Below are 25000 nucleotides of genomic sequence, written 5' to 3' on the forward strand. Positions count from 1 at the left end.
GGGTAAAAGGAAAGATCCGGCAGTGAGGTAAGAGGTGAAGTAAGGTGAGGGGGGCCAGGGATAGGTAACATTTTTAATATAAATCGTAGATTATATGAGCGATGGTTATAGCCAGCATGTACATTTTATTGCTCCCACTAGTAGTATCAGTGAGATGAATAGTGGACACCTGCAGGATCCTGCGTTTGGTTATGTCCTTGTGAAACAGGGGCCGCGGAGCTGTTCCTTAGTTCATAACGTGGGAGCGCTTCTCCTAGTGGACGACACAAGTGATGTTGGCATCATCCATCCTGCACATGTATTTGTGTTCTTGATTGCGAGTCCGAAGATCACAACTTGTCTTCAGAACGTAAACCTCGCAGCATCCCCCGCACGGAATACTGCAGACACCCGTAGTAGTGTGGTGCTGTTGGGTATGTGAGGGCCGATTTTTTTTACTATTGCTTTAGTAATAATGACATCCATGTCCATGTTGGCGTTACGGAAAATGAGAAGTAATAGATGCAGCTACCTTTCCTGTTAGGAGAATGAGATGACGGTAGATGCTAGGAATGGTGAGCATTAGTAAGACTTTGTAGGAATGGATAATATGTAGAGGAAACTTGAGATCCGAAAAAGCGTCCTCTAGGAGGTACTTCTGTTCACTTGCCAGGAATTCGTCACCACAAATCGTGAGGGGGCGAAGGAAGAAGAAACCTATGGCGACGCTACACCAGACCTTGAGGCCGTGGTGTAAAAAAAATAAATTAGATCATCCTTATAGGAGGGCTTCAGCTACGCCTGGTGTGTTACCTTCTTTAATGAGACAGATGTCAAGAAGGGGTAAAGAGTCGTCTTTTTCCTCCAGAGTGAAATGGACAAAAGGTTCCATGAAGGTTAAGAGCATCCAGGACTAGTGAAGGTTAAACCGTCTAGTGACGATGACCAAAACGTCATCCACAAGTGAGGAAGGGTTTGAGTTAGGAGAGGGAGGGATTGTTACCGGAAGTCTTTCCAGAAGTGACTGCCGCCCCCGCGGCCCGGTCCCAGACCAGGGATACTGCTGGTGTTCTCTCAACACAGACAGCCTATGTAATTCTAGATTCTAAAGTGTTAGAATTGTAGAAGCTGGTGGTGGGCGGTGTTGTTTTTCCTTGCCACTGAGGTGACTCCAGCAGGGTCGCTCTATAAGGCATTCAGCGCCTCTTACAGCAGGATTCCATCTCCTGTTAAGGCACTTCTCTTGCTCAGGCCGACCCTCTTTTGTCAGTTTCGTGGTTATACTTTATTAAAATTTATTACATTTCTTATTTTGTCGTAGTTGGCGGCGATGTAGAGTCGGTGCCGCTCACACGTGTTTGTGTCGACTTTTTTATTACAGTATGTTCTATTTTTATATATTTTATATCTTTTTCTACGCTATTTTAATAGCTTAGAGAAAAGTTACTATGTGTACTCAGCTATATATAGTTGCAGGGGTTGATTTTCAGCTCCTGGTCCCTCCGCTTCACATCACACTTCAAGTTTCTGAGTTTTTCAGCGCTGTATGACCCTTGTCGGTTTAGCGCTTTCTTTGATAATAATAATAATAATTATAATTGAGCTTTTTAATCAGCGTATATTTTGTTATTTATTTATTCTGGCCACATAATGGATCCCTAACATTCCTGAAAAGCTTTCCCAATCATTTTTCCATTTCTAGAGGTTATGAGTTAATTTTCTGGGTATATACTTCACGTTGGCGGAAATAATACCAAAAGACCATAATTTTCTCAGGAAGAAACAGTGGCAAAAACAAGGTTTACGAAGCAGACGTGAGAGAAACCACAGCTTGAGACACCTCAAACACCTTAATTACCCAGAGTTTCCTGAAAATCTCCAGTCAAAACATCACCTTTACTATCCTAAATCTACCGGCGCGATAAAATAAAAATTGGGTTGTTTTAAAATTAGATTTACAGCGTTGTAGTCGTAGTGGCTTAGCGTTTTCTTCCCGAGCACCTTCCTCGCAGTTTAGAGGTGTTATGGCGTGACGTCACCGGAAGTGAGTGCTTATGGGTAGTGACGGGTGGTGTAGATGGTGATGACAGGTGGTGTAGATGGTGATGACAGGTGGTGTAGATGGTGATGACAGGTGGTGTAGATGGTGATGACAGGTGGTGTAGATGGTGATTACAGGTGATGTAATGGGGATCACAGGTGGTGTAGATGGTGATCACAGGTGGTGTAGATGGTGATCACAGGTGGTGTAGATCACAGGTGGTGTAGATGGTGATCACAGGTGGTGTAGATCACAGGTGGTGTAGATGGTGATCACAGGTGGTGTAATGGTGATCACAGGTGGTGTAATGGTGATCACAGGTGGTGTAGAGGTGGTGATCACAGGTGGTGTAGAGGTGGTGATCACAGGTGGTGTAGATGGTGATCACAGGTGGTGTAGATGGTGATCACAGGTGGTGTAGATGGTGATCACAGGTGGTGTAGATGGTGATCACAGGTGGTGTAGATGGTGATCACAGGTGTAGATGGTGATCACAGGTGGTGTAGATGGTGATCACAGGTGGTGTAGATGGTGATCACAGGTGGTGTAGATAGTGATCACAGGTGGTGTAGATGATCACAGGTGGTGTAGATGGTGATCACAGGTGGTGTAATGGTGATCACAGGTGGTGTAGATGGTGATCACAGGTGGTGATCACAGGTGGTGTAGATGGTGATCACAGGTGGTGTAGATAGTGATCACAGGTGGTGTAGATGGTGATCACAGGTGGTGTAGATGGTGATCACAGGTGGTGTAGATGGTGATCACAGGTGGTGTAGATGGTGATCACAGGTGGTGTAGAGGTGGTGATGACAGGTGGTGTAGATGGTGATCACAGGTGGTGTAGATGGTGATCACAGTTGGTGTAGAGGTGGTGATCACAGGTGGTGTAGAGGTGATGATCACAGGTGGTGTAGAGGTGGTGATCACAGGTGGTGTAGAGGTGATGATCACAGGTGGTGTAGAGGTGATGATCACAGGTGGTGTAGAGGTGGTGATCACAGGTGGTGTAGAGGTGATGATCACAGGTGGTGTAGAGGTGATGATCACAGGTGGTGTAGAGGTGGTGATGACAGGTGGTGTAGAGGTGGTGATGACAGGTGGTGTAGAGGTGGTGATGACAGGTGGTGTAGAGGTGGTGATGACAGGTGGTGTAGAGGTGGTGATGACAGGTGGTGTAGAGGTGGTGATGACAGGTGGTGTAGAGGTGGTGATGATGACAGGTGGTGTAGAGGTGGTGATGACAGGTGGTGTAGAGGTGGTGATGACAGGTGGTGTAGAGGTGGTGATGACAGGTGGTGCAGAGGTGGTGATGACAGGTGGTGTAGAGGTGGTGATGACAGGTGGTGTAGAGGTGGTGATGACAGGTGGTGTAGAGGTGGTGATGACAGGTGGTGTAGAGGTGGTGATGACAGGTGGTGTAGAGGTGGTGATGACAGGTGGTGTAGAGGTGGTGATGACAGGTGGTGTAGAGGTGATGATAGCAGAAAGTCTGTAGAGAGAGAAATGACAAAGTATTAATAGCAATAATAAAGATAATATTAAAAATTATAATTTATAATGTATGTAAAACTGCATAAGTTTGATAATCAGTATATGATGTAAACAGTGTATCAACGGGAGTTATTGTGCAGTGTAGTGTGTGTGTTGCCTGAACGTCTGCATGCTCTCCGTGTGTGTGTGTTGCCTGAACGTCTGCATGCTCTCCGTGTGTGTGTGTTGCCTGAACGTCTGCATGCTCTCCGTGTGTGTGTGTTGCCTGAACATGCTCTCCGTGTTGTCGTGTGCCTGAACGTGCATACATTGGAAGGGAACGCAGCGTGTGTGTGTGTGTTGCCTGAACGTCTGCATGCTCTCCGTGTGTGTGTGTTGCCTGAACGTCTGCATGCTCTCCGTGTGTGTGTGTGTTGCCTGAACGTCTGCATGCTCTCCGTGTGTGTGTGTTGCCTGAACGTCTGCATGCTCTCCGTGTGTGTGTGTGTTGCCTGAACGTCTGCATGCTCTCCGTGTGTGTGTGTGTTGCCTGAACGTCTGCATGCTCTCCGTGTGTGTGTGTTGCCTGAACGTCTGCATGCTCTCCGTGTGTGTGTGTTGCCTGAACGTCTGCATGCTCTCCGTGTGTGTGTGTTGCCTGAGCAATTCTACGTCTGCTCAATCTCGTGTGTGTGTGTGCCTGAACGTCTGCAACGTCTGCATGCTCTCCGTGTGTGTGTGTGTTGCCTGAACGTCTGCATGCTCTCCGTGTGTGTGTGTGTTGCCTGAACGTCTGCATGCTCTCCGTGTGTGTGTGTGTTGCCTGAACGTCTGCATGCTCTCCGTGTGTGTGTGTGTTGCCTGAACGTCTGCATGCTCTCCGTGTGTGTGTGTGTTGCCTGAACGTCTGCATGCTCTCCGTGTGTGTGTGTGTTGCCTGAACGTCTGCATGCTCTCCGTGTGTGTGTGTTGCCTGAACGTCTGCATGCTCTCCGTGTGTGTGTGTGTTGCCTGAACGTCTGCATGCTCTCCGTGTGTGTGTGTGTTGCCTGAACGTCTGCATGCTCTCCGTGTGTGTGTGTGTTGCCTGAACGTCTGCATGCTCTCCGTGTGTGTGTGTGTTGCCTGAACGTCTGCATGCTCTCCGTGTGTGTGTGTTGCCTGAACGTCTGCATGCTCTCCGTGTGTGTGTGTTGCCTGAACTGCATGCTCTCTGTGTGTGTGTTGCCTGAGATCGTTACATGTGTGCCAGTGACACTGGAATAGCAAACAATAATTATCTGACATTGTTAATGTAAGCTCGGTCTGTGTTGGTTATGTTAGGGGTTCGCAATTCAAGAGTTTGTATTACATTATATTTATTGGCATTATGATGAATTAAAATTGCTTAAATTTTGCGTGTACATGATATTTAACCAAATCTTTGCAATGTGTGTCGAGAATTTTGGTTAAAACCGTTTGTATGAAATCGACATTTGCTTTACAATTTCGAATTGTATAATAGACTTGCCTGGTGGGAAGGTAGGGGTGACACTAGTATTACTGTGGTACACCAAGTGAGGGAGAGGTGGGAATTAGTATCTAGGGAGGAAAAGGAAGACACATCACGAAGTCTCAGGGACAGACGGAGGCTGCCATGGATAGAAGTGTAGATTGACGGATAGGTGGCAGACGGAAGAATAGGGAGGGTGACGACTAGGTGAGAGGGATGAGATTTGGATTCTTCTGCCGAAGCTAGTATAATGTGCACTCAATGCCTATCATTCGGATGGAGCGCTAGAGCATATGTATACACGAAAGGCTTAGGAACATGACCCTAAAAATGGTTAACAGGAATGCGTTTGGATATTAATTTAGTGAGAAAGACGGAAGGAAAGGTAGATTGATGACTCTGAGAGGGAGAGACTGAAAGAAAGATAGACCGATAACTATGTGAGAGGTAGAGACATTAGAAAAAGTAGATTGATGATTTGTGAGAAGAGAGTAAGGGAAAGGTGTGACTGAAAATAGCTTGTAGCCCAACTTTATTTGCTTTTCTAGCTTCTTCCATTGATGCTGATGATAGTGACGATGATGGTATTGATAGTGACGATGATAGTGGTGATAGCAAGGTTGGTGGTGGTGAGGGAGAAGAGTGGGGATTATAAGTACAGGTGATAAGGTGAGTGTGTTTGTGTGTGGCGGACCTGACAGACAGGATGTGTAGTGTGTTGAGTGTCTCTGAGTTAAGAGGTCAGTTCCTATGTACCATCGTCTGTAACCACATCTGTAAGCACCACTCGCTATACCGGGAGTTATGTACCCTCCAACACTACTAGGAATCACATACTCTCCATAGCTGTACCGGAAATCATGTAATCTTAACTGTATCAAGACTCAGCAGGCGACCATCGTATGTACGGTCGGCTGTATTTTTCAGTGCATTCAAGTGTGTAGTTCAGTGTCAGTGTATTGTCGTTTGAACAACGATTTACAGTCGAGTGATTCTGGTGTTATGGACAGCAGTACAGTTGACGCTGTGCAATAAGACGCAGCGTAGTGCTAGGATATTTTAATGCGGAAACGTTTCGCCACAAATGATTTTTTCAGAACCGAAGAAAACATTCGTGGCAAAACATTTCATCAATAAAATATTCTAATATTGCGTATGCTTTATATATGTCGGTATTGTATACCATATCTTACGCACGCTGTTATCTTATCAGGGTGTAAACTGGTGTTGTGATCATGGTACCCAGCACAGTGTGAGCCCCTCCCTGTTGGTGTGGTGAGTACCTTCCTGCTGTAGTTGGAGGGTGTGGTGAGCTTCCCCCCCTGCTGTTGTTGGTATTTAGCCAGTGAGTGGCCAGCCTCCACCCACTGTGGCGGAGCAATACCTGTCTCTGTAATGGCAACAATCTTCCTCCATTGGTCACGGGATTATCTGTGCCTTGCCACAAGGTTGTTGTTGGTCGCTGCTGTCTGTTGAATTTAGATGAGGAAGAGTGGGCGGGTAAGAAGGAAAGAGAAGATAAAGTAAGGTTCGTTATAATAATTATATATAATACCAAGTTCATGGATAAGACACTATGTGCAACACTTCATTATGTTTACTACCGACAGAGGAACAGTAAACATCTCTGTGAGAGGAATTACTGTAATTCCTCTCACTAAAGTGTTTGATGTTCCTCTGTCGGAAGAAACATACCAAAGTGTTAAGTAAAGTAAGGTAACGACAGTAAACGTGATCCTGGATACATATTGTGACTTAAATAGTCCTCATACGGTTTAAGTCTCATCATTTTAGCTTGACTTTTTAATCATTAGCAGCCTACATGTAGAAGCCTCGGGGAGATTGCAGGGATCACTTGTAATATACCAGTTTTAATATTGTCACTATTGTTCTGCTGTGTTAGTAGTAGTAAATTTGCTAGGTTAGTTTTAGTTTGAGTGGTGGTGGTGGGGGGGGGGATGTGTATACGAGTACGGAATCTTTTTATTACAAAAAGTGGTGAGTGAGCTTTATAATCTCAGTTCTGCTAATTTTCAAACATCTTCGGTAAGCTCGGTCGTGGCCCACACAGCTGCTACTGTTCTTGCTGTGGAGGGCCGCTGCATAAGCTTAACTTGAGAAGTCTCCAATGATATCAGACACACTAATCTTCTTGATTGCCTTTTATTGTCTTTCTTTATGCCTCCTCGCTACATTCAGCATGAAAAGATCGATGGACTGATCACATTGACTCCAGGCGGCTGAGGGACTGATTACCTCAAACACTGCTTCTGATCTTCACCATTCTTCTTTGTATAGGGCTGATGAAGTCAGTGTGGCGAAACGTTTTTTCAGTAAAGATTCCCAAGTATTGCACATGTGTCTAATTTATCAACTTGTCGGTTCTCTGAGCCATTTATCTACATTCAGCGTGTAGCACAGATAAGGGATTTTCACTCTCCCCATATTTTTCACTCTCGTATATTATGGCAGTGTGCAGATGTGGAGCAACACTCTCAAGTACCTTCCACATATATATTATCATGAATCTCTCTCCAGAGATATATACATGATAATATGCATGTATCTGCTCCAGAGAGTACATATTCAGGAGTTCGAGGGATTTCCAGTACTTTAAATGTTTTATTGCCTCTATTCAGGCCGTACATGAACTCTGTTCCAGCTCTGATATCTCTTCTACTTTCAACGAAGCTGTCAGCACTGAACAGTACCCTAAGTGAGAGAGCACACGCGTTGTATGTCTCATTTTATTGCTAATGGCGCTGAATGAATGACTTACACACTCGAAGCGCCTTTTATGTATCATAACTACTATATTCCCGATGCCTTGGCTACTAATCCCATTGCCACATCATCGGTTTCATGGCACCCGTCACATACGTCACTCACATCAGCGTGCTGTGAATGACGCTGGTGTGAGTGACGTGAGTGATGTGTTCCAGGAGCTACAGCCACTAGGAGGATATGCACGCCGGCAGTGGAAACTCAGAGACAGAACTCCAGAATTTTCACCATATATCGTTTGAACTAAGATAACAAACAGGTAAATCCTCCGAACTTCTACTTACATGCTTTTACTTTCCTATGTGCTTAATTTTCTTCAGCTTGTAATGATTCCTCTTCAGCCTGGAGGGATGGTCTGAGACCGGGCATTGGGAATGATAACCCTTTTCTGCCCAACATTGACCCTTCACTCCCCTCTTCCCTCGTGTTTGCCGTACTCATGTTCTTAAATCAGAATAGAGGAACACCACCTCATTAGGCCTTTTGGCCCACCCGTTTGTCCAACCTATTTTTAAAACTACCCAAGCTGTTGCTCTCATTGACTGCTTTTGTAGGCTCCGATTTTCCTCGAGGAAGCTGTCCTTCTTCCAACCTTCTTTCAGCTCTACCATCCCTCTACCCTTCGAGAGAAGAACATTCTTGCTGGCGCTTACAATTACGTTCCTCTGAAACAACTTCGGGAAGGTTGGGTTACCAAGGGAATACTGGAACACTGCTCTTACAGCTCGCCACTTCTCTTTCCTGTGTCGATGGAATATGGCGGAGACAACTGCTCTTGTTCCCACATTATAAGGCATATTGAATATAGTGCACATTGCGGGTGTATCCAAGTTTGCTCAATAACAACCCCAGTTTCATCACTATTGACCATATACGTGGTAACTCGTAAGTCAAACATTCTATCGGTTTTGCAGTAATGCCGTTGTGGATAAATAATGTGTATGGTTCTATATTTACTAAAGGAATGATTTGTTTTACAGGCTAAAATTATATACATAGTGTGATTGTGACTAATAAACACTGAAACCAAGTGAGTAGCTTCGGTAATGAGCGATCGAAGTAGACACAAACTTGGTGTCTTTATCGTGCGTGTTGTGTTGATGTGAGAGTTGGAAGGAAAACTTTCTTGAAGGGGAGATCTTGTTTGTTGACGCTGGCAATGGGAAGTCGGCGAGTCACAGGGTCACTGGCGGCTCCACAACACCGCTACGCCAAGATGGATCATGAGCGACGTAACCACGAGCTTCTTAAACGTCTGGCTTCAGACATCCCGGCAGCCAAGACAGCGAGGGGTGTGCTGGGGGTCCCTACGTCCAGGTCCTTAACGGAACAGGAGAAGGGACTCCAGGGAGAAGCAACACATGTCCAAGACCAGCTGGGCAAGACACGGCACTGGAAGAAAAGGAACATAGACAGTTCTTTCAAGTCGTTTCAGAGACAAACGTCCAGCTCGGCGATGAAGGCGACTAATGGCGTCAGAGACATCTTAGAGGATAAGATGGGCCGAGAACTGGAGCTCAACACCGTCAAAAGTAAGAGAGATCGTAGCCCTGCCAAGAGTATCAGAAAGCGAGAGTCTAGTCCGACGAGGTCTATGAATGCAGGAAATAAGAACGACAAAAGAAGCAGCCAGTATGCCTCTGAGAACACAAGACGGCCAGATGTCTTCGAGCGCCTCTCCAAGATAGATTCGAACAAAAGCTCGAGTATTGTGAAGAGCAGCAGGAGCCTCCAAGAGAAGAATAGCTGCCGTGATAAGCATCAGAGCGGTCGTAAACCAAGTGTCAGCAGCGTCTCCATAAAAACCATTCACAGACGGGAGGGAGACAGGATCCCGCTGACGGAGGACGAGACCTGTAGGAGAGAGATCAACGTCTGCAGCTCCAGCATGGATGGAGGCCAGAGGGATGACTACGGTGAAGACGAAGACTCTTCCACAGAGAAACAAGAGCAAGACAACATCCCAGAGACTGTGGATAAGGACCGCGACGACCCTCCTGTCAGTATTCATGAGAGATTAGCAACGATGCCGCCTCTTACGAAGTCATCGTCAGGTTCTGAGGCCTTATACATACCAGGGGAGTGTGTTGGTGAAAACACTTGTCATCCAAGAGTCTCACCACAGCAGAGCCAATCTAAATCCCTTAAACAGGACTCTCTACTTTCTCAGGCTAAGATGGATGGTCATGGTACAGAGAGCAACACCTACAAGTCATCTGAGCACCTTGCCTCACATGCTGATGAAAAGTACGACACGAATAATTCTTATAACAAGAGAGAGCATAATTTGCATCCTCAGACGTCAAACAAATGTTCTGGGAAAGATGGAGCTAGGAAACAATCCTCCAGAGAAGAGATCATTTCACCGCGAAAAGGTGCTCGCCATGAATGGTCCACTCAGCCAAGTAACACTCGTATCACTCCCAAGACTAGAGATGAAAGGGTAACCGCCGCTGTACCCTCGACTTCAGAAATCATACAGAAGATGAGGGAGAGAGTGAGTGATGGCAGAGTACAGGATAGAGGAGAGGCAGTCGTGGACGACGATAAGGATGTATGTGAGGCAGATATGGGTGAGGAAGAGCGTGAGTTCTACAAGATCAGCGTGCAGACTCGCCTAGTGAGCTACAACAACAGCACACTCGTCATCAAGAACACATCCAAGAGTGAGTCTGTGAGTGAGAATGCAGCGAGCAGTGACACCGAGACTGACTCACTCTGCGACCCCACTACCCCTACACCAACCCCCACCACCACAGTCCCCACCTTGCAATCCTCATCAGCTGGGCCAGCAGCTGTGGCTGACATGGTAGATGATGCCGCTGCCCACGCCCTTTTGCACCTGACGGAGGCCCACCAAGACGAGCCTGTTTCTGAAGACCTAACTAGGACACGCAGTGTTAGGAGAAAGCTGGCCCACTTCATGAGCAAGGGAAAGAGCCTCTTATATGAGGTGTACAGCGCCACACAAACTAAACTGGAGCAGTACACGAGAGCAGAGTCACTAAGCAGCAGCACCTCGTCTTTGGATACTACAGAACACCAACTGGACTCCGACAGCGGTTACTACAGCATCCCTCCGCCTCTAGTGGAGACCAACCCCATCTGGGTGGAAGATCACGTCCATCGGGCGACCTCGTGGCTGCGAGAACACGGGTGTTACCCTCTCATTCCCCGGGCAGAACCTGACGACGCTCACTGGAGTAGCACCCAGGAGAGTTTCCTCCCTCCACGCCCAGGCATGATGCCTTCCACTGCTGGGGAGACTCATCTGGGAGGTAGCCAGCAGGTGCATCAAAGTCAGGGGATGGGTGACGAGACTGACCTGAGTGAAGAAGATAGTGAACTTGCTGGCATCAAAGTGGATGAACAGTGGATCAAAAAGAACATTTTGTGTACATGTAAATGCAGATATAGGGCAATAGATGATCAGCAAATAATATATAATAGTCAACCGGATAACTCCAATACTCAGATTACCAGTGCCACAAATACCACTGCAGGGGACACGAAAACACAGCTGCAGTCCGCTACTGAAACCACTTTGGAATGTATCAGTAATATCTTGGAGACCTCTCCGGGAGAAGTGGGTTCTGAGGAATGTGGTTTGTCTGTGAGAGCAACCAGCTCGAGGGAGAGTCTCTCAATAGCGGGAGAAAGTGTGTGTGGGGAGAGTGTGATGGAGGACGAGATGTGCTACTGCTCTTGCCATGAGGAGGAGGAGGGTCATCTTCCTCCACACCTGCCACAAGAGGTACAGGAGCTGCTGGATGCTGACCACGCCAGGTATGTGTTGCTCATCTTACACATGAGTTGTAAAATATTGCCCTGACAACCTCGACTATAATGAACCATCTTGATCATTGGTTCATTATAGTTCATTATCATTTGTTAACCTGAAAATATATGATTGCAAGCACAGTTAACAGATTGGTGGTCAGTATCATTGTGACGTCATGTCCAGCAATGGTACTGGGCACATGTCTTCCATTCTAGTATTTTTTGTGTCATATAATTAACTAATAACACTGACCCGTTGTACTAATAGGAGATTTTGTTTGGAAACAGGTTGGTATGTCGTGAATATAAATTTTCCCATATTGACTTCAAATAACTTTAACTGTCTTTTTTTTACCTCCATCTGGAGAATTTATCTTTCAAGGCTATATATACACCATGAGGTGTATGTCTCTCTGTGTATACATGCTGAAAGCTTATTCCCTATTTTAGGTATTAAAATATTCTTGATTAATAGTGAACAGGTTACATGCAGCCTTTTTTTTAAGGCTTTCGGTTCGTGTAGTTAGTAGATTTTAATCTTCCCTAATTTTATATTTTCATCAGTTGAGATATGTATATGAGCAGATTGATAGAGAATGCCTCTAATCTCCAAGTTTGTAAGACCTTTATAAATTCCCTTTTCTAGACAGATCCTATGGTGCTTCCTTTTATCCTGAAATGTTGGCAGCAACACGAAGATTTGTTGACAACTTTCGTTAGTGAAAACTTGAGGAAGCAGATATTGTTTTCCTAGTCCATGTAGCCTGGTAGTTGGACTGAACTGGGCACTGAACAGTAGTATTAACACTACTTACCTGGAGTCTCTTCATATCTGAAAAGAGTTTGTTTAATTCATGTTAAGCGCTAAACCCATGTGGATCAGTCAGTGCAATACTTGAGGGAAGGGGGGCTTGATCCTCCGTCTGCTGAGCGGGAGATAGACGCGCTTCCTGATTATTATAATTTAAGTTATCCGGCAATATTCTTATTACACTTCTAGGTATTCCCCTCCCCAGTCTGCCAACGTGCCTCCTTTTGTTAGGTAAATGAACACAAGAACTAACGAGACATTTATTACGGCTACGTTTCACTCTCCAAAATAAATGTCCCATTAGTTGCTCTTGTGACCATTTACCATACGTATTGTTGGTAATTTTCCAAATAATTATATATGAACCTTCCTGTGCACGACCCCCTCGTTGCATCTTCTACTCACTTACCCTAACACCTAGCTCTGTAAACCTATTTCTTACCCCCTTACTCCACACAGTTTACCTGATCCCGCACCTAACATCCCCCATCACCTGCTTCTATCACATCTCAAGCTCAAAATAAATTTAATTTTAAACTTGAATAACTTATAAGTTTTGAGAAATGACCTCATTAGCATGGTCCAACCCAGGCTAATTTGTTGACACGATAGATATGGAACTTTTAATGAATTAATTAGAATTTGCTGTGATTAATTAAGACTTGTTCTCAGTATTTTAGTACAAGCAGTATCTCTCTATTAATACTGAAATAATTAAATAAATCGTATTACAGTGTTTTAAATATCCAGTAACTAAACTTTTTAATAAAACAAATACTTCACAAATTGCAAAGTTTTACTGATTAATAATTTGCTTGAAGGTTTCTTTAAACCTTCCTGTAATAAGCTAAGATAAGAACACTTGCAATAAATTAAGGAAGCTTGTAGATAATAAAATCCAACCAAGTTAGAGTTTCGAGGAGAAAATAAATTGATTATTTAAGGATTTTGTTTTCAGATCTATAAAAAAAACAATCAGAAAAGTGGGCCGCTGTAAACAAGTTTTGAGTTAGACTTGCCATGAAAAATTGATAAACATGATAGGTATTTCACTTTTAAAAAGAGCTAGTCATCATGGCCAGGGTCTTGAACACTCTATATTATAGCTCTGTCATTGCTCTACTAGTGTTTCAAATATTCTGTATCATAGTTCTGTCTTTCCTCTAGAAGTGTGTTACTCGGTTTTGCGCTTTCTTTGATAATAATAGTAATAATAGTGTCGTACACACTATATCCTAGCTGTGTCTTTGCTCTAGTAGTGTCGTACACATTGCTGGACGGTAGACTCATCACTAACCTACAACGCGACACTCACAGGATATCCACATATATTTCCTGGAAAGCTCCGTGTTATTTAAACTCTGCACCTTCCCACTGTATAGTATTTACATATTTTGTCCTTGTGATCACTCTGGCTGTGACAATTTTTTTTGTGTTGTCTGAATTTTTTATTTTCTCTATTCTTAGATTCTGTTTCCTTGTTTTGTGTTTTTGTCTTCCATATTTCTTTTTGCATGGTTAAATTTTAATAGTATAATTTAATCTGGTATTAGATATGCTTTCTACGTTTTTATTATCGCTGGGCTCTAATATATATATATATATATATATTATATATATTATATATATATATATATATATATATATATATATATATATATAAATATATATATAATGTGCCGAATATGTAAAACTGGTCAATTAGCAAGAAGTCATTTAAAATTAAGTCCTTTCTGAAATTTTCTCATATACGTTTAAAGATATATTTTTTCATTAATGTAAATGTAAAAATTTTTAATTTTGCACCAAAAGAATCTTAGAAAACTTACCTAACCTTATTATAACAAGAACAATTTATTTTAGCCTAACCCAACTATATATATTTTAGATTTGTTTACAATAATTTAATACTAAATAAACACATTGAAATATATTTTTTTCGTTAGGTTCAGAATGATTTTGGCGAAATTATTGCATACACAAATTTTCACTTGTCCTATATGGCAAGATGAGCGTTGCTATTTAAGCCAAGATCGCAAGTTCTGCCTATTCGGCACGACATATATATATATATATATTATGTATATATATATATATATATATATTATATATATATATTATATATATATATATATATATATATATATATATGTGTGTGTGTGTGTGTGTATTCGCACATGTGTCCTTTTACTTAACATATTGTCGGTAAAGTCTACAAACATTTTTACAACTAGTCAGATATATATATAAATACGAATAATTGGGCATGAGTAGGACTAGCCACGCATGAAGAGGCCACTAGGCCTACCTCGGTGCCTTTTTGTTCAGTATGGTTTAAGTATTTTTTTCCATCTTGAATTTTGTCTTTGTGGTGTCCTTGTGTGTCCTTGATGTTTGTGGTGCCTTGAGTTCACGTTTTCGTGCTGTCTTTTCTTGCATATAATGCCTGGGTGTCTTTTAGTTCCCGTCATTAAGTCTTAAGCGCCCTCATTTGCATACTTTAATGAAGGTTATTTATAGAGGGATTGGGAGGGAGGAGTGGGGGATGAGGTGGAGTTCGTGTGGGATGGAGTAGAGTGAGTGGGAAGTGATGAAACGAAGGGTGAAAGAAAATAATTGAAAGAGGATACAACGGAATAAACAAAGGGATGAAGGAAGGAGCGGTAACTAGAAAGCCTCCGCTTTAAAACAATAATCACCCACTAATTAAACATCATAAGAGATATAACGAGGATAAAGTGGACACTTTATGTAGGTAGACGACAGAGGTTGTCGTAGAGGCTGAGTAAACTTGACTCCAACATTATGTACACTTGACACCAGGTTTGTGACTCAGTGACTGAGACAAGTACAGTGTTATGGAATGGAACAGTGGCGGTCTCGGTTGGACGTAACACAAGCATATTGAGGATAGGACGGTCACAAGGACACTCACATTGAGAATAGAAGTCACATTGAGGATAGGACGGTCACTAGGACAATCACATTGAGGGTACGACAGTCATATTGAGGATAGAAGTCACTAGGTCATTCACATTGAGGATAGGACAGTCATTCATGGCTTGCCAGGCATCCTGCTCCTCTTTGTAGCTTGTGTTGTGTCGCTGTGATACACAATCTAAGAGCATCCGCTAGGCTTAGTGTGTGCAAGTTTCAGCATGGATTTTATATTCACCGGGATGTCTGTACAGATCCAGGTGACATTTTTACTGGAAACTGTGATTAGCCAATGTCGTTGTTATGATGGGTAGTGCTGTTTCATATACTTTTCATGAGTTTTAAGAGTTTTTCTACTTCCGGAGCTCGGCCTTGAGCCAGTTGCAATTGCTTTGTTCATCATCAATTTCATCATAAATGATAAGGATATTTCTCATTTCGTCTAAATTTCCTAACACAGTGACACGCGACGAATTTTGTATATGGATTGTGGAATGTGAAATATTGACTTTAAATAGTTTTGCTTGTTCTCTGGTTAATATGTCAAAGAAGCAAGGTGATTTTCATAGTGTAAATTCGGTGATTAAAATAACATATCCGTCCCGTGGAAGACAGCGGCTAGATTGTGTACTTCATATCCATCCTGTGAAAGTTGGTGGCTAGTTTGTGTACATATCCATCCTGTGAAAGCTGGTGGCTAGTTTGTGTACATATCCATCCTGTGGAAGCTGGTGGCTAGTTTGTGTACATATCCATCCTGTGGAAGCTGGTGGCTAGTTTGTGTACATATCCATCCTGTGGAAGCTGGTGGCTAGTTTGTGTACATATCCATCCTGTGGAAGCTGGTGGCTAGTTTGTGTACATATCCATCCTGTGGAAGCTGGTGGCTAGTTTGTGTACATATCCATCCTGTGGAAGCTGGTGGCTAGTTTGTGTACATATCCATCCTGTGGAAGCTGGTGGCTAGTTTGTGTACATATCCATCCTGTGGAAGCTAGTTTGTGTACATATCCATCCTGTGGAAGCTGGTGGCTAGTTTGTGTACATATCCATCCTGTGGAAGCTAGTTTGTGTACATATCCATCCTGTGGAAGCTGGTGGCTAGTTTGTGTACATATCTATCCTGTGGATGACAGTGCAAGAGCGTATGAATACACAAAAGGCCTAGAAACTAGGCCCCAAAAGGGTTTACAGAAGTACATCTGGATTTATATATACTGTATGCATTTAAAGAGTTAAATAACTAAACGGTTCTAGTGATTTATAATTAAAACAGTTCAGTAAATAAAAAAAATATCTGGTTTTAAAGGGTGCTTGTGTAATTTTTCATATGTTGTGGTTGAAGTGTGTTGGACACTGTTACTGGAAATGTGATTTTTCACATAGTGAGCATTGAATGCCCTTTTGGTCCCAGGGCTCTACAAATGCCTCGGTTCTCTGTCCTCGCCTTCCCTACCCAGCCTCCTTCACCCATCCCCCCTCCTTCCTCTTTCTCTCCAACATTTTCCCATCTTAGTGGTTGAGTCTCGAAGCTTTCCGCTTGGCTGGGTCTAAGGTACCTGGCCCATCTCCTCCGTCAGTGGTTCAAGCTTCCACCTCCCCACCCACCAGCCACCCAACCTTACGGAGATGATACTTGTGCAATAATAATAATAATAATAATAATAATAATAATAATACCACCAACTACCGAAGACTGTTGTCAACCTGATGTACAGCTATACATTACATGTATATGGATAACAGTTTATCCATAGGAGGGAGGAAAACATGTTAGTGATTCTAGAGTATTATTATTATCTATATAATTATTATTACTATATTCACAGGGAAGTGTTAAACCCATAAGGGTTATACAGCGCCTGAGGAAGAAAGGTAATCTGGTTTGATTCACACTCTGGAGTGCAAGTTTCTTGTTCTGATAGTTCCCTCCCCTTACTCTGTAATAACATCTGTGTGATAACGTGTCTGTGGAAAGAGATGTGTAAACACACTGACAGGTGTTGCGTGTAAATACGTACACTGACAGAATTTTCCTGTAAACCCGGTGTCAGTTGCCGTAGTTGCAAGACCCAGGCTTGGTTTTAATTACATCGTTCACTTTAGCGTAGTCCACAAACTGAACAGACTTAATGTGTGTGCAGTCATCCTGGTATAAACCTATGTAATATTTACTGATAAACTGGTTTAGAAAGACACGTGAACAAACGCTAGGACGTTTAAAACGTTTCGGTCCTGGGACCTTGACCACTTCTAATATACAGAGGTTAAAAAGATAAGCTTCGCCTATATATACTGTCTTTTTAATCTGTTAAGGTATCAAGGTCCCAGGACCGAAACGTTTTCTAATATGTCCTAGTGTTTGTTTACGTCTTTCTAAAGCAGTCATCCCAGTAGACACCTTGAACACTACTTACCAGACCTTATTACTAAGTCTTATAGAAAGATGATATATGAACCAGTATAGTGTGTGTAGTTATCAAACTAAAGTAAGCTTGCCAACATTAAGTCGATGACTTAGCTTTTCTTATTTATAACTGATAAATTATCTTTTTCCAAGTTACAATACCACAAATGTATCCGGGTTTATATATATTTTTTATTTACTGTGGCTTAAATAACAAGACATAATGCATACTCTTGGTACACACTAAACGAGCATCTAACGTAAACAGGATAGACGTGTGGTGTACAGTAAACTAGCAACCGCCGTTCAATTTAATTAACTGGCTAAACACTGTCATCTTACCTCAGCTTATTTATGTATGTTATTGTATACCCCCTTCCCCAAGATGCCACTAACAACACCTCTACTAGTAATCAACACCTCTACTAGTAGTCAAGAGAAAGCGGACCTCTTTGCTGAACACTTTGGTACCAAAATGCAAGTTCCTGGTCCAGCAAGGGACCCTCCTTGGCTAGCTGCAAGAACTGTGTCAAAACTGTCAGTGGTGACAATAAGGCAGGAGGAGGTGCATTTCCTTCTTAAATCGCTTGACCAAGAAAAGGCTGTGGGGCCAGACAAGTTGAGCCCAAGATTGCTGAGAAGATGTGCAGACCAGCTAGCAGCACCTCTAACTCGCATCTTTCAGCACTGTCTAGTACAGTGTAAATGGCCTTCTCTATGGAAAGAGGCAAATGTAGTCCCTGTTCACAAAACGAAGAGCAGAGCAGAAATCAGCAACTACAGACCAGTGTCACTCCTGTCAATCACTGGTAAGATCCTTGAGACAATAATCTCAAGACAAATGACAGATTTTTTTGACTATCACTCACTACTTTGTGATCGTCAATATGGCTTCAGGAAAGGTTACTCTGCTGCTGATCTGTTGTAAACCTCTCCACTAAGTGGCACCAGTCACTGGATGAATCCAAAGTCAGCTGTGTGGTAGCATTGGACATTGCTGGTGCTTTCGACCGGGTGTGGCACCAGGGCCTCTTAGCAAAACTTCAAGCACTGGGAATTGCAGGCTCTACGCTATGTCTCCTCAGTGATTACCTTCATGGTAGATCTCTAAGTGTAGTTCTCAATGGAACGGAATCAGCAAGACATCCTATTGGGGCAAGTGTTCCACAAGGAAGCGTGCTGGGACCATTGTTATGGAATGTCTACTTCAACGACCTTCTTCATCTCATCCCAGAATCACATGCATATGCAGACGACTGTACACTGACATTCACTTAACCAAGAGAAGAGATGCCAGTTGCTCTAAGCTACATCAATCACCAGCTGAGAGCTATATCAGCTTGGGGAAATAGATGGCAAATAACATTTGCACCTGAGAAAACGCAAATGATGATAGTCTCTAGACACCATGATGGTAATGCTGGTGCAGTAGTAAGGATGAATGGGAGGGTGTTGGCACCTGGAGAAGAAGTTGATATCCTTGGGGTGAAATTTGACTCCAAACTAACCATGAAGAACCATGTTGTAAATCTTGCAAACAAGGCAGCCAGGAAGCTTACAGCACTTCGCCGTATCTCGCATCTGCTTGACAGTAGGGGTTGCAAGATTCTGTACGAGGCACAAGTACGCTCACACCTTGAGTATGCTCCACTTTCTTGGTTTGCCTGCCCCCCCCCCTCATCTGCGACTGCTTGACAGAGTAGAGAACAAAGCAAGACGTCTCATCTCTCGCCTGGACCCGTCCAGGATAGATCTGTCATTTCAGCAGAGCCTTCAACATAGGAGGGATGTGGGTGGGCTTACTGTTATGTATAAGGCCAATATTGTCAAAGTGCCACACTTGGATCCACTTCGAGGACAGCGTGAAACAAGCTTTTATGCCACAAGACGGGCAGAAAGCAGCAACTTCACTCTGGCTGTACCCTTCTCCAGAACATCACTCCATCTGAGATCATATATACCCAGGATGACTCGAGTATGGAACACATTCGTACAGCATAATGATGTCAATGAGATAGTCAGTTGATCAAATGAAAATGCTGGCCCACAGATGGCTCCAACTTCATCCTGTTCCCTACTTGTATGTCTCATAACAATAAAAATGGTTTCAAATGAGCTGATGTAGGTAACAGCTCTTAGCTTGCCAATAAAGCTAGGGATCCTTAACCTTGCCAAACCCTGTGTAAAAAAAAAAAAAAAAGTCGACCATACCCCAGGTACTTTTTGCTGATGCATGGATAAGAGCAACAGGTATCTACCTGGAGTCTACCTGGAGGGTATTCCGGGGATCAACGCCCCCGCGGACCGGTCCATGACCAGGCCTCCTGGTGGATCAGGCCCTGATCAACGAGGCTGTTACTGCTGGCCGCACGTAGGCCAACGTACGATCCACAGCCCGGCAGATCCGGCACTGACTTAAGGTATCTGTCCACTTCCCTCTTGAAGACAACCAGGGGTTATAAGGTATAAGGAGACTTACTTGCCAAGGAATCGAACCCTGGCCCTTTCGGTTGTGTCTACCACTGAACTTCAGATATGTCAACTCTGAGAATGAAGGTGCCAAGGTAGTTCCTTGTGACAGATTTTTGAGTTTGGTGATGTGTTCGTAAATTGGTGATCCTCTTACCTTCCTTCATACCGTTTGATCTCTGTGAGGTGAGTTAGTGGACTTACTGAGTGAGGCAGCCTACTCAGTACAGTCCACTTCATCCTGTAGAAGGTGATATGGGTGGAAAAGGAGTCTACCTGGAGGGCATTCCGGGGATGAACGCCCCCGCGGCCCGATCCATGAACAGGCCTCCCGGTGGACTAGGGTCTGATCAACCAGGCTGTTACTGCTGGCCGCACGTACTCCAACGTACGAACCACAGCCCGGCTGATCCGGTACTGACTTTAGGTATCCGTCCAGCCCCCTCTTGAAGACAACCAGGGGTCTATTGGTAATTCCCCTTATGGCTGGTGGGAGACTGTTGAACAATCTTGGGCCCCGGACACACATTGTATTTTCTCTTAGTGTTCTAATGACGCCCCTGCTTTTCACTGGGGGTATGTTGCATCGCTTGCGAAGTCTTTTGCTTTCATAGGGAGTGATTTTTGTGTACAGATTAGGGACCAGTCTCAGTAGTACCTGTTACCAGTAACCAGTTATCAGTAGATGACTCACTACCAACCGTCTGTGTGAATCACTGACTGCTATTCATGTTGCTGCTGACCATAACATGTTTTTGAATGCCGCTCACCCTAGGCACTGGTGGGTCAGTCTGAGATAGAGAGCAGAGAGAAGCAGGGCGGCTGATGGTGCTTCCCATACTTTCCGTTATAATTATACGTACTAACCGGCCTACGTGAGTGTTTTTACCCCATCCACGTTATCGAACCCACATGACACCAGTCCCTCCAGGTTTTTTCAGGTGTAGATTATGATGCATTTCTCTCACCTGCGCTCCAGTGAGTAAAAGTCAAGTGCTCCCAGTAGTTAAGGTGTTTGATGGCACTTATATGTGCAGTAAAGGTTTTCTGTATATTCTCTAGATCTGCAATACATGTATACCTTGATGGGTCTCTAGAACTCTTTCCCTTCAGCAGCCCGGCCATGGACCAGGTTTGTCTGGTGCTTGCTTGGTCAACCAGGCTGTTGCTGCATATCACTGAAGAGAGTAGCACAGATAGGTCACAGTCCGTGACATCAGAATTGGCACCCACTGACACTTTCTACCCACATGCACTGTGAGGCACCCCTCACTGCTACCCACTTTACTGTCACCTGAACTCACCTGGTACAGTCTTTATGTGGCCCTGACTTAGGCAAGACCTTGCCTCTAGCACGGATGTGACCGTCACATAACACACGTCCCTCTGGTACAATACCCACACCAACCCTACCTCACCCACCTTCTACAGACGTCTCCCTCTTCTATAGTTGTCTCCCCATCTTTCGTATTCTGCAAACAATTCTCACAATTCATCTTGCTTTTCTCTTTTATCAACGCCATCTCGTGTTCACTGATTTTCTTCTACATTCTGTCCTTCCCTTCTTCCTTACGTCATTTCTCCTTTCCTATGTTTTCACCCTCTCTTCATTCTTCCATTCATCCCTTCTACCTTCCACCTTCACTCTTTCATTTCCTCCTTTCTCCAATTGTTTCATTTCCTCCTACTCTCAATTGTTCCTCTTTCATTTCTTTTTCGGTTTAGCTTTCATTAAATCCTTTCCTTTTCATTTCCTCCCTCCTTTGCTTCTCTTCCTCTCCTTTATTTCCTCCCTCCCTCTGTTGTTCCTCTCCTTTATTTCCTTCCTTCCTCATTTGTCCTTCTCTTTTATTTGCTTCCTCCTCTCTTTTCCTTCCTCTCTCCGTCGTTCCTTCTGTTATTTCTACCTCCCTCCATTATCGTGCTGTTGCTGTCACAGAATACATGCTGTCATACACTCACTGTTACACTTTTATAAGCTGGTGTGTGGGACTTCCTAAACTTGTGGTATCTGAGGACTTTATCAGGTCATTAAGTCCCTTTCAGGTTCTCCTGAAGGTTTTCTGCTCTTTGTGACAGTGGTTGAACCCTGGGATGTGCAGTGGGTTGCAGGATGGTGGTTGTGGGCAGCTTCAAGGTCACTGGAAAGGCGTGTATTGATCAGCTATAATAAGCCGGAGGACCACCAGCGTATCTTCTTTGCTCACCCCAGAGGCTGCAGGCGGGGGCGTGGGTGGTGGGGCGCGTGGGCGTGAATGGTGGGGAAGTGGGGTGTGGCGGGGAGAAATGGAAGAGAATATAACGTGAAAGTAGGAGGAGGAAGATGATTAGGGTGATAAAGTGGAATAATATATTGTATATAGTGAAGATGGAGATGAGTCAGATGAAGGATGATGAGGAAAGTAGTGTAGAGAAGGAAATGGAAGGAGTGTGACTAGGGAAGTAATGGAACAGTGAAAGAATGTGAGTAGGAGAAAGAGAGGCTGAAGAGAGTGAGAAAGCCAGTTTGTAGAGCAGAGGAATGTCTGGTTTATCTTGGGTACACAGAGAGTACAAGCAGTGTGTGTTTGTGTGTGTGTGTGTGTGTGTGTGTGTGTGTGTGTGTGTGTGTGTGTGTGTGTGTGTGTGTGAGTGTGTGTGTGAATGTGTGTGTGAGTGTGTGTTTGTGAGGCTCATTTAGTGTGTGAGATTGTAATTCATTTAGTGTGAGACTATAACTCACTTCTGTACCTACTAAAGACTAGTTAAAATTTGTTATATATATTCAAGATTGGTCTGGATTAGCAGAAAACACTGGTAACTTTAAAAAAGTCTAGGCGAGTACTAGTAAATTGTTTTGAAATACTACTCGAGTACTAATAACTTCTTTTCAAGTCTACACGAGATTTATTTTATGATTAAGACTTACCGTAAGAAACACTTGTGTTTGTTTGTTGGTGGCTTCAAAGATCTCCGCCCCCGTGGTCATCACCCCCGTGGTCATCGCCCCCGTGGCCATCGCCCCCGTGGCCATCGCCCCCGTGGCCATCGCCCCCGTGGCCATCGCCCCCGTGGCCATCGCCCCCGTGGCCATCGCCCCCGTGGCCATCGCCCCCGTGGTCATCGCCCCCGTGGTCATCGCCCCCGTGGCCATCGCCCCCGTGGTCATCGACCCCGTGGTCATCGCCCCCGTGGCCATCGCCCCCGTGGTCATCGCCCCCGTGGTCATCGCCCCCGTGGCCATCGCCCCCGTGGTCATCGCCCCCGTGGCCATCTCCCCCGCGGCCATCGTCCCCGTGGCCATCGCCCCCGTGGCCATCGTCCCCGTGGCCATCGCTCCCGTGGCCATCGTCCCCGTGGTCATCGCCCCCGTGGCCATCTCCCCCGTGGCCCGGTCTCAAGTCAGGCCTCCTAAAATGTAACTGAAACACTACAAGAATAAAAATTAAGAAACAGTAAAAACGTAGAAATAAATTTATAGTGAATGTATTTAGACGTTTGTAAAATATTGCAGCTGTCTTGATTACCCCTGAGAGAACGGGGGTCAACGCCCCCGCGGCTCGGTCTGTGACCGTCTGAGTTTATATTATTTTACAAGAAGTAAAGACTTAGTGGTGTGTACGTTAATATGCAAGGCGTAAATAGAAGGGATATAAATAAGGAGCTAAATTATCGTACACAGAAATCACAGCAATGAATTCCAGTTGGATAAATTTAGATCTAAGAAGGATTTAGTAGAGCCATGGTTGGCAACAGTGTTACAGATGCGCTGAACTGCCAGGCACCGCCACCCAGCTACAGTCAGTACCTCAGTAATATTTAAAAGATGGTGTAACAATAGGTCTACTGCAGTGATCACTCTGCTCATATGTTCTTATATATATTGTGTTTACAGTGGGTCATCGCCCCCGGTGGCCTAGTCCCAGACTAGGCCTCCTGGTTAATACCCTGATCAGTGAGTCTGTACTAGCTCCACATAGTCCAATCAATGTACTATGTACCATAGCCTGGCTGATCAAGCTTTATTCCCCACACGCCTTTGTACTGAGGGGAAGGGGTCACGACCCCGTTGCTTCCCCTATGTTAGAGACATTTTCTCCACATACACACTTGCCAAACTGTTTACTAGGAATATTTAACAATTTTCAGGATTTTATGAAACATGGAAAATAGTGTTTTATTCTTGTGTGTATTGGGAAAAATTTGTTTGAAAGGTTTTGAGTGTTACAACAGGTGAAGCAGAGGTGTGAGAGGCTTGTTGTTGGGAACTAAATACCATTAAGGTAGTTTGTCTTCCTTTTGTATATTTGTATATAGTGCGATGACACAATCTTGTAAGCGATAATTTACTTTTGCATAGGAGTCAAAGACACGGTTTGTATACGAATTAAGACACACTTGTACAGGGGCAGTGGTGTCGTATAGGGGACGTTGGTACTTTTGTATGGGGCGTTTGTATTTTGTATAGGGACATTAGTACGTTCGTATAGGGGGTTAGTACCTAGGTATAGGGGCGTCATTACCTTTGTATAGGGGCGTTTAGTACCTTTGTATAGAGGGATGGTGTGTGGCCTCCTTGTGGCTGTTGTGTTGCGGAGATTCAGACTGATCATAAAAACAGATAAAAAAGACCGAGAAGAGAGACCTGAGAACGGTCAACAAAAGAGAGCTAATTATCTGTGTGAGGTGATCCATGCAGTTGACTATGTCAGTCTCGGCTGGCAGCAACGTATGTAAGCTCGCACGCGCCAGCTGGTAGTCTAAACTTAGCGAGAATCCTCCCGCCGCTGGGGAGACGCCCTGGGGGAGTAGGTGGGAAGACCCCTGAGAGAGTGGGGTGGTAAGTCT

At 44.2% G+C, this 25000-nt stretch overlaps 1 protein-coding gene across 5 annotated transcripts in view; it reads left to right on the forward strand.

Moving 5' to 3' along the window:
* The window catches only part of LOC128694850 (serine-rich adhesin for platelets), a 161531-nt gene that overhangs the window by 35798 nt on the left and 100733 nt on the right, over positions 1 to 25000 (forward strand). For all 5 annotated transcript variants that reach the window (XM_053785187.2, XM_053785186.2, XM_053785190.2 and 2 more), the window contains exon 2: positions 8750 to 11555. In XM_053785187.2, coding sequence (XP_053641162.1) covers positions 8929 to 11555 — 2627 coding nt within the window. In that variant the 5' untranslated portion in view covers positions 8750 to 8928. The remainder of the gene's footprint in view (positions 1 to 8749; positions 11556 to 25000) is intronic.

Source organism: Cherax quadricarinatus, chromosome 45, assembly GCF_038502225.1.
Source record: "Cherax quadricarinatus isolate ZL_2023a chromosome 45, ASM3850222v1, whole genome shotgun sequence".
Taxonomy (NCBI): Eukaryota; Metazoa; Arthropoda; class Malacostraca; order Decapoda; family Parastacidae; genus Cherax; species Cherax quadricarinatus.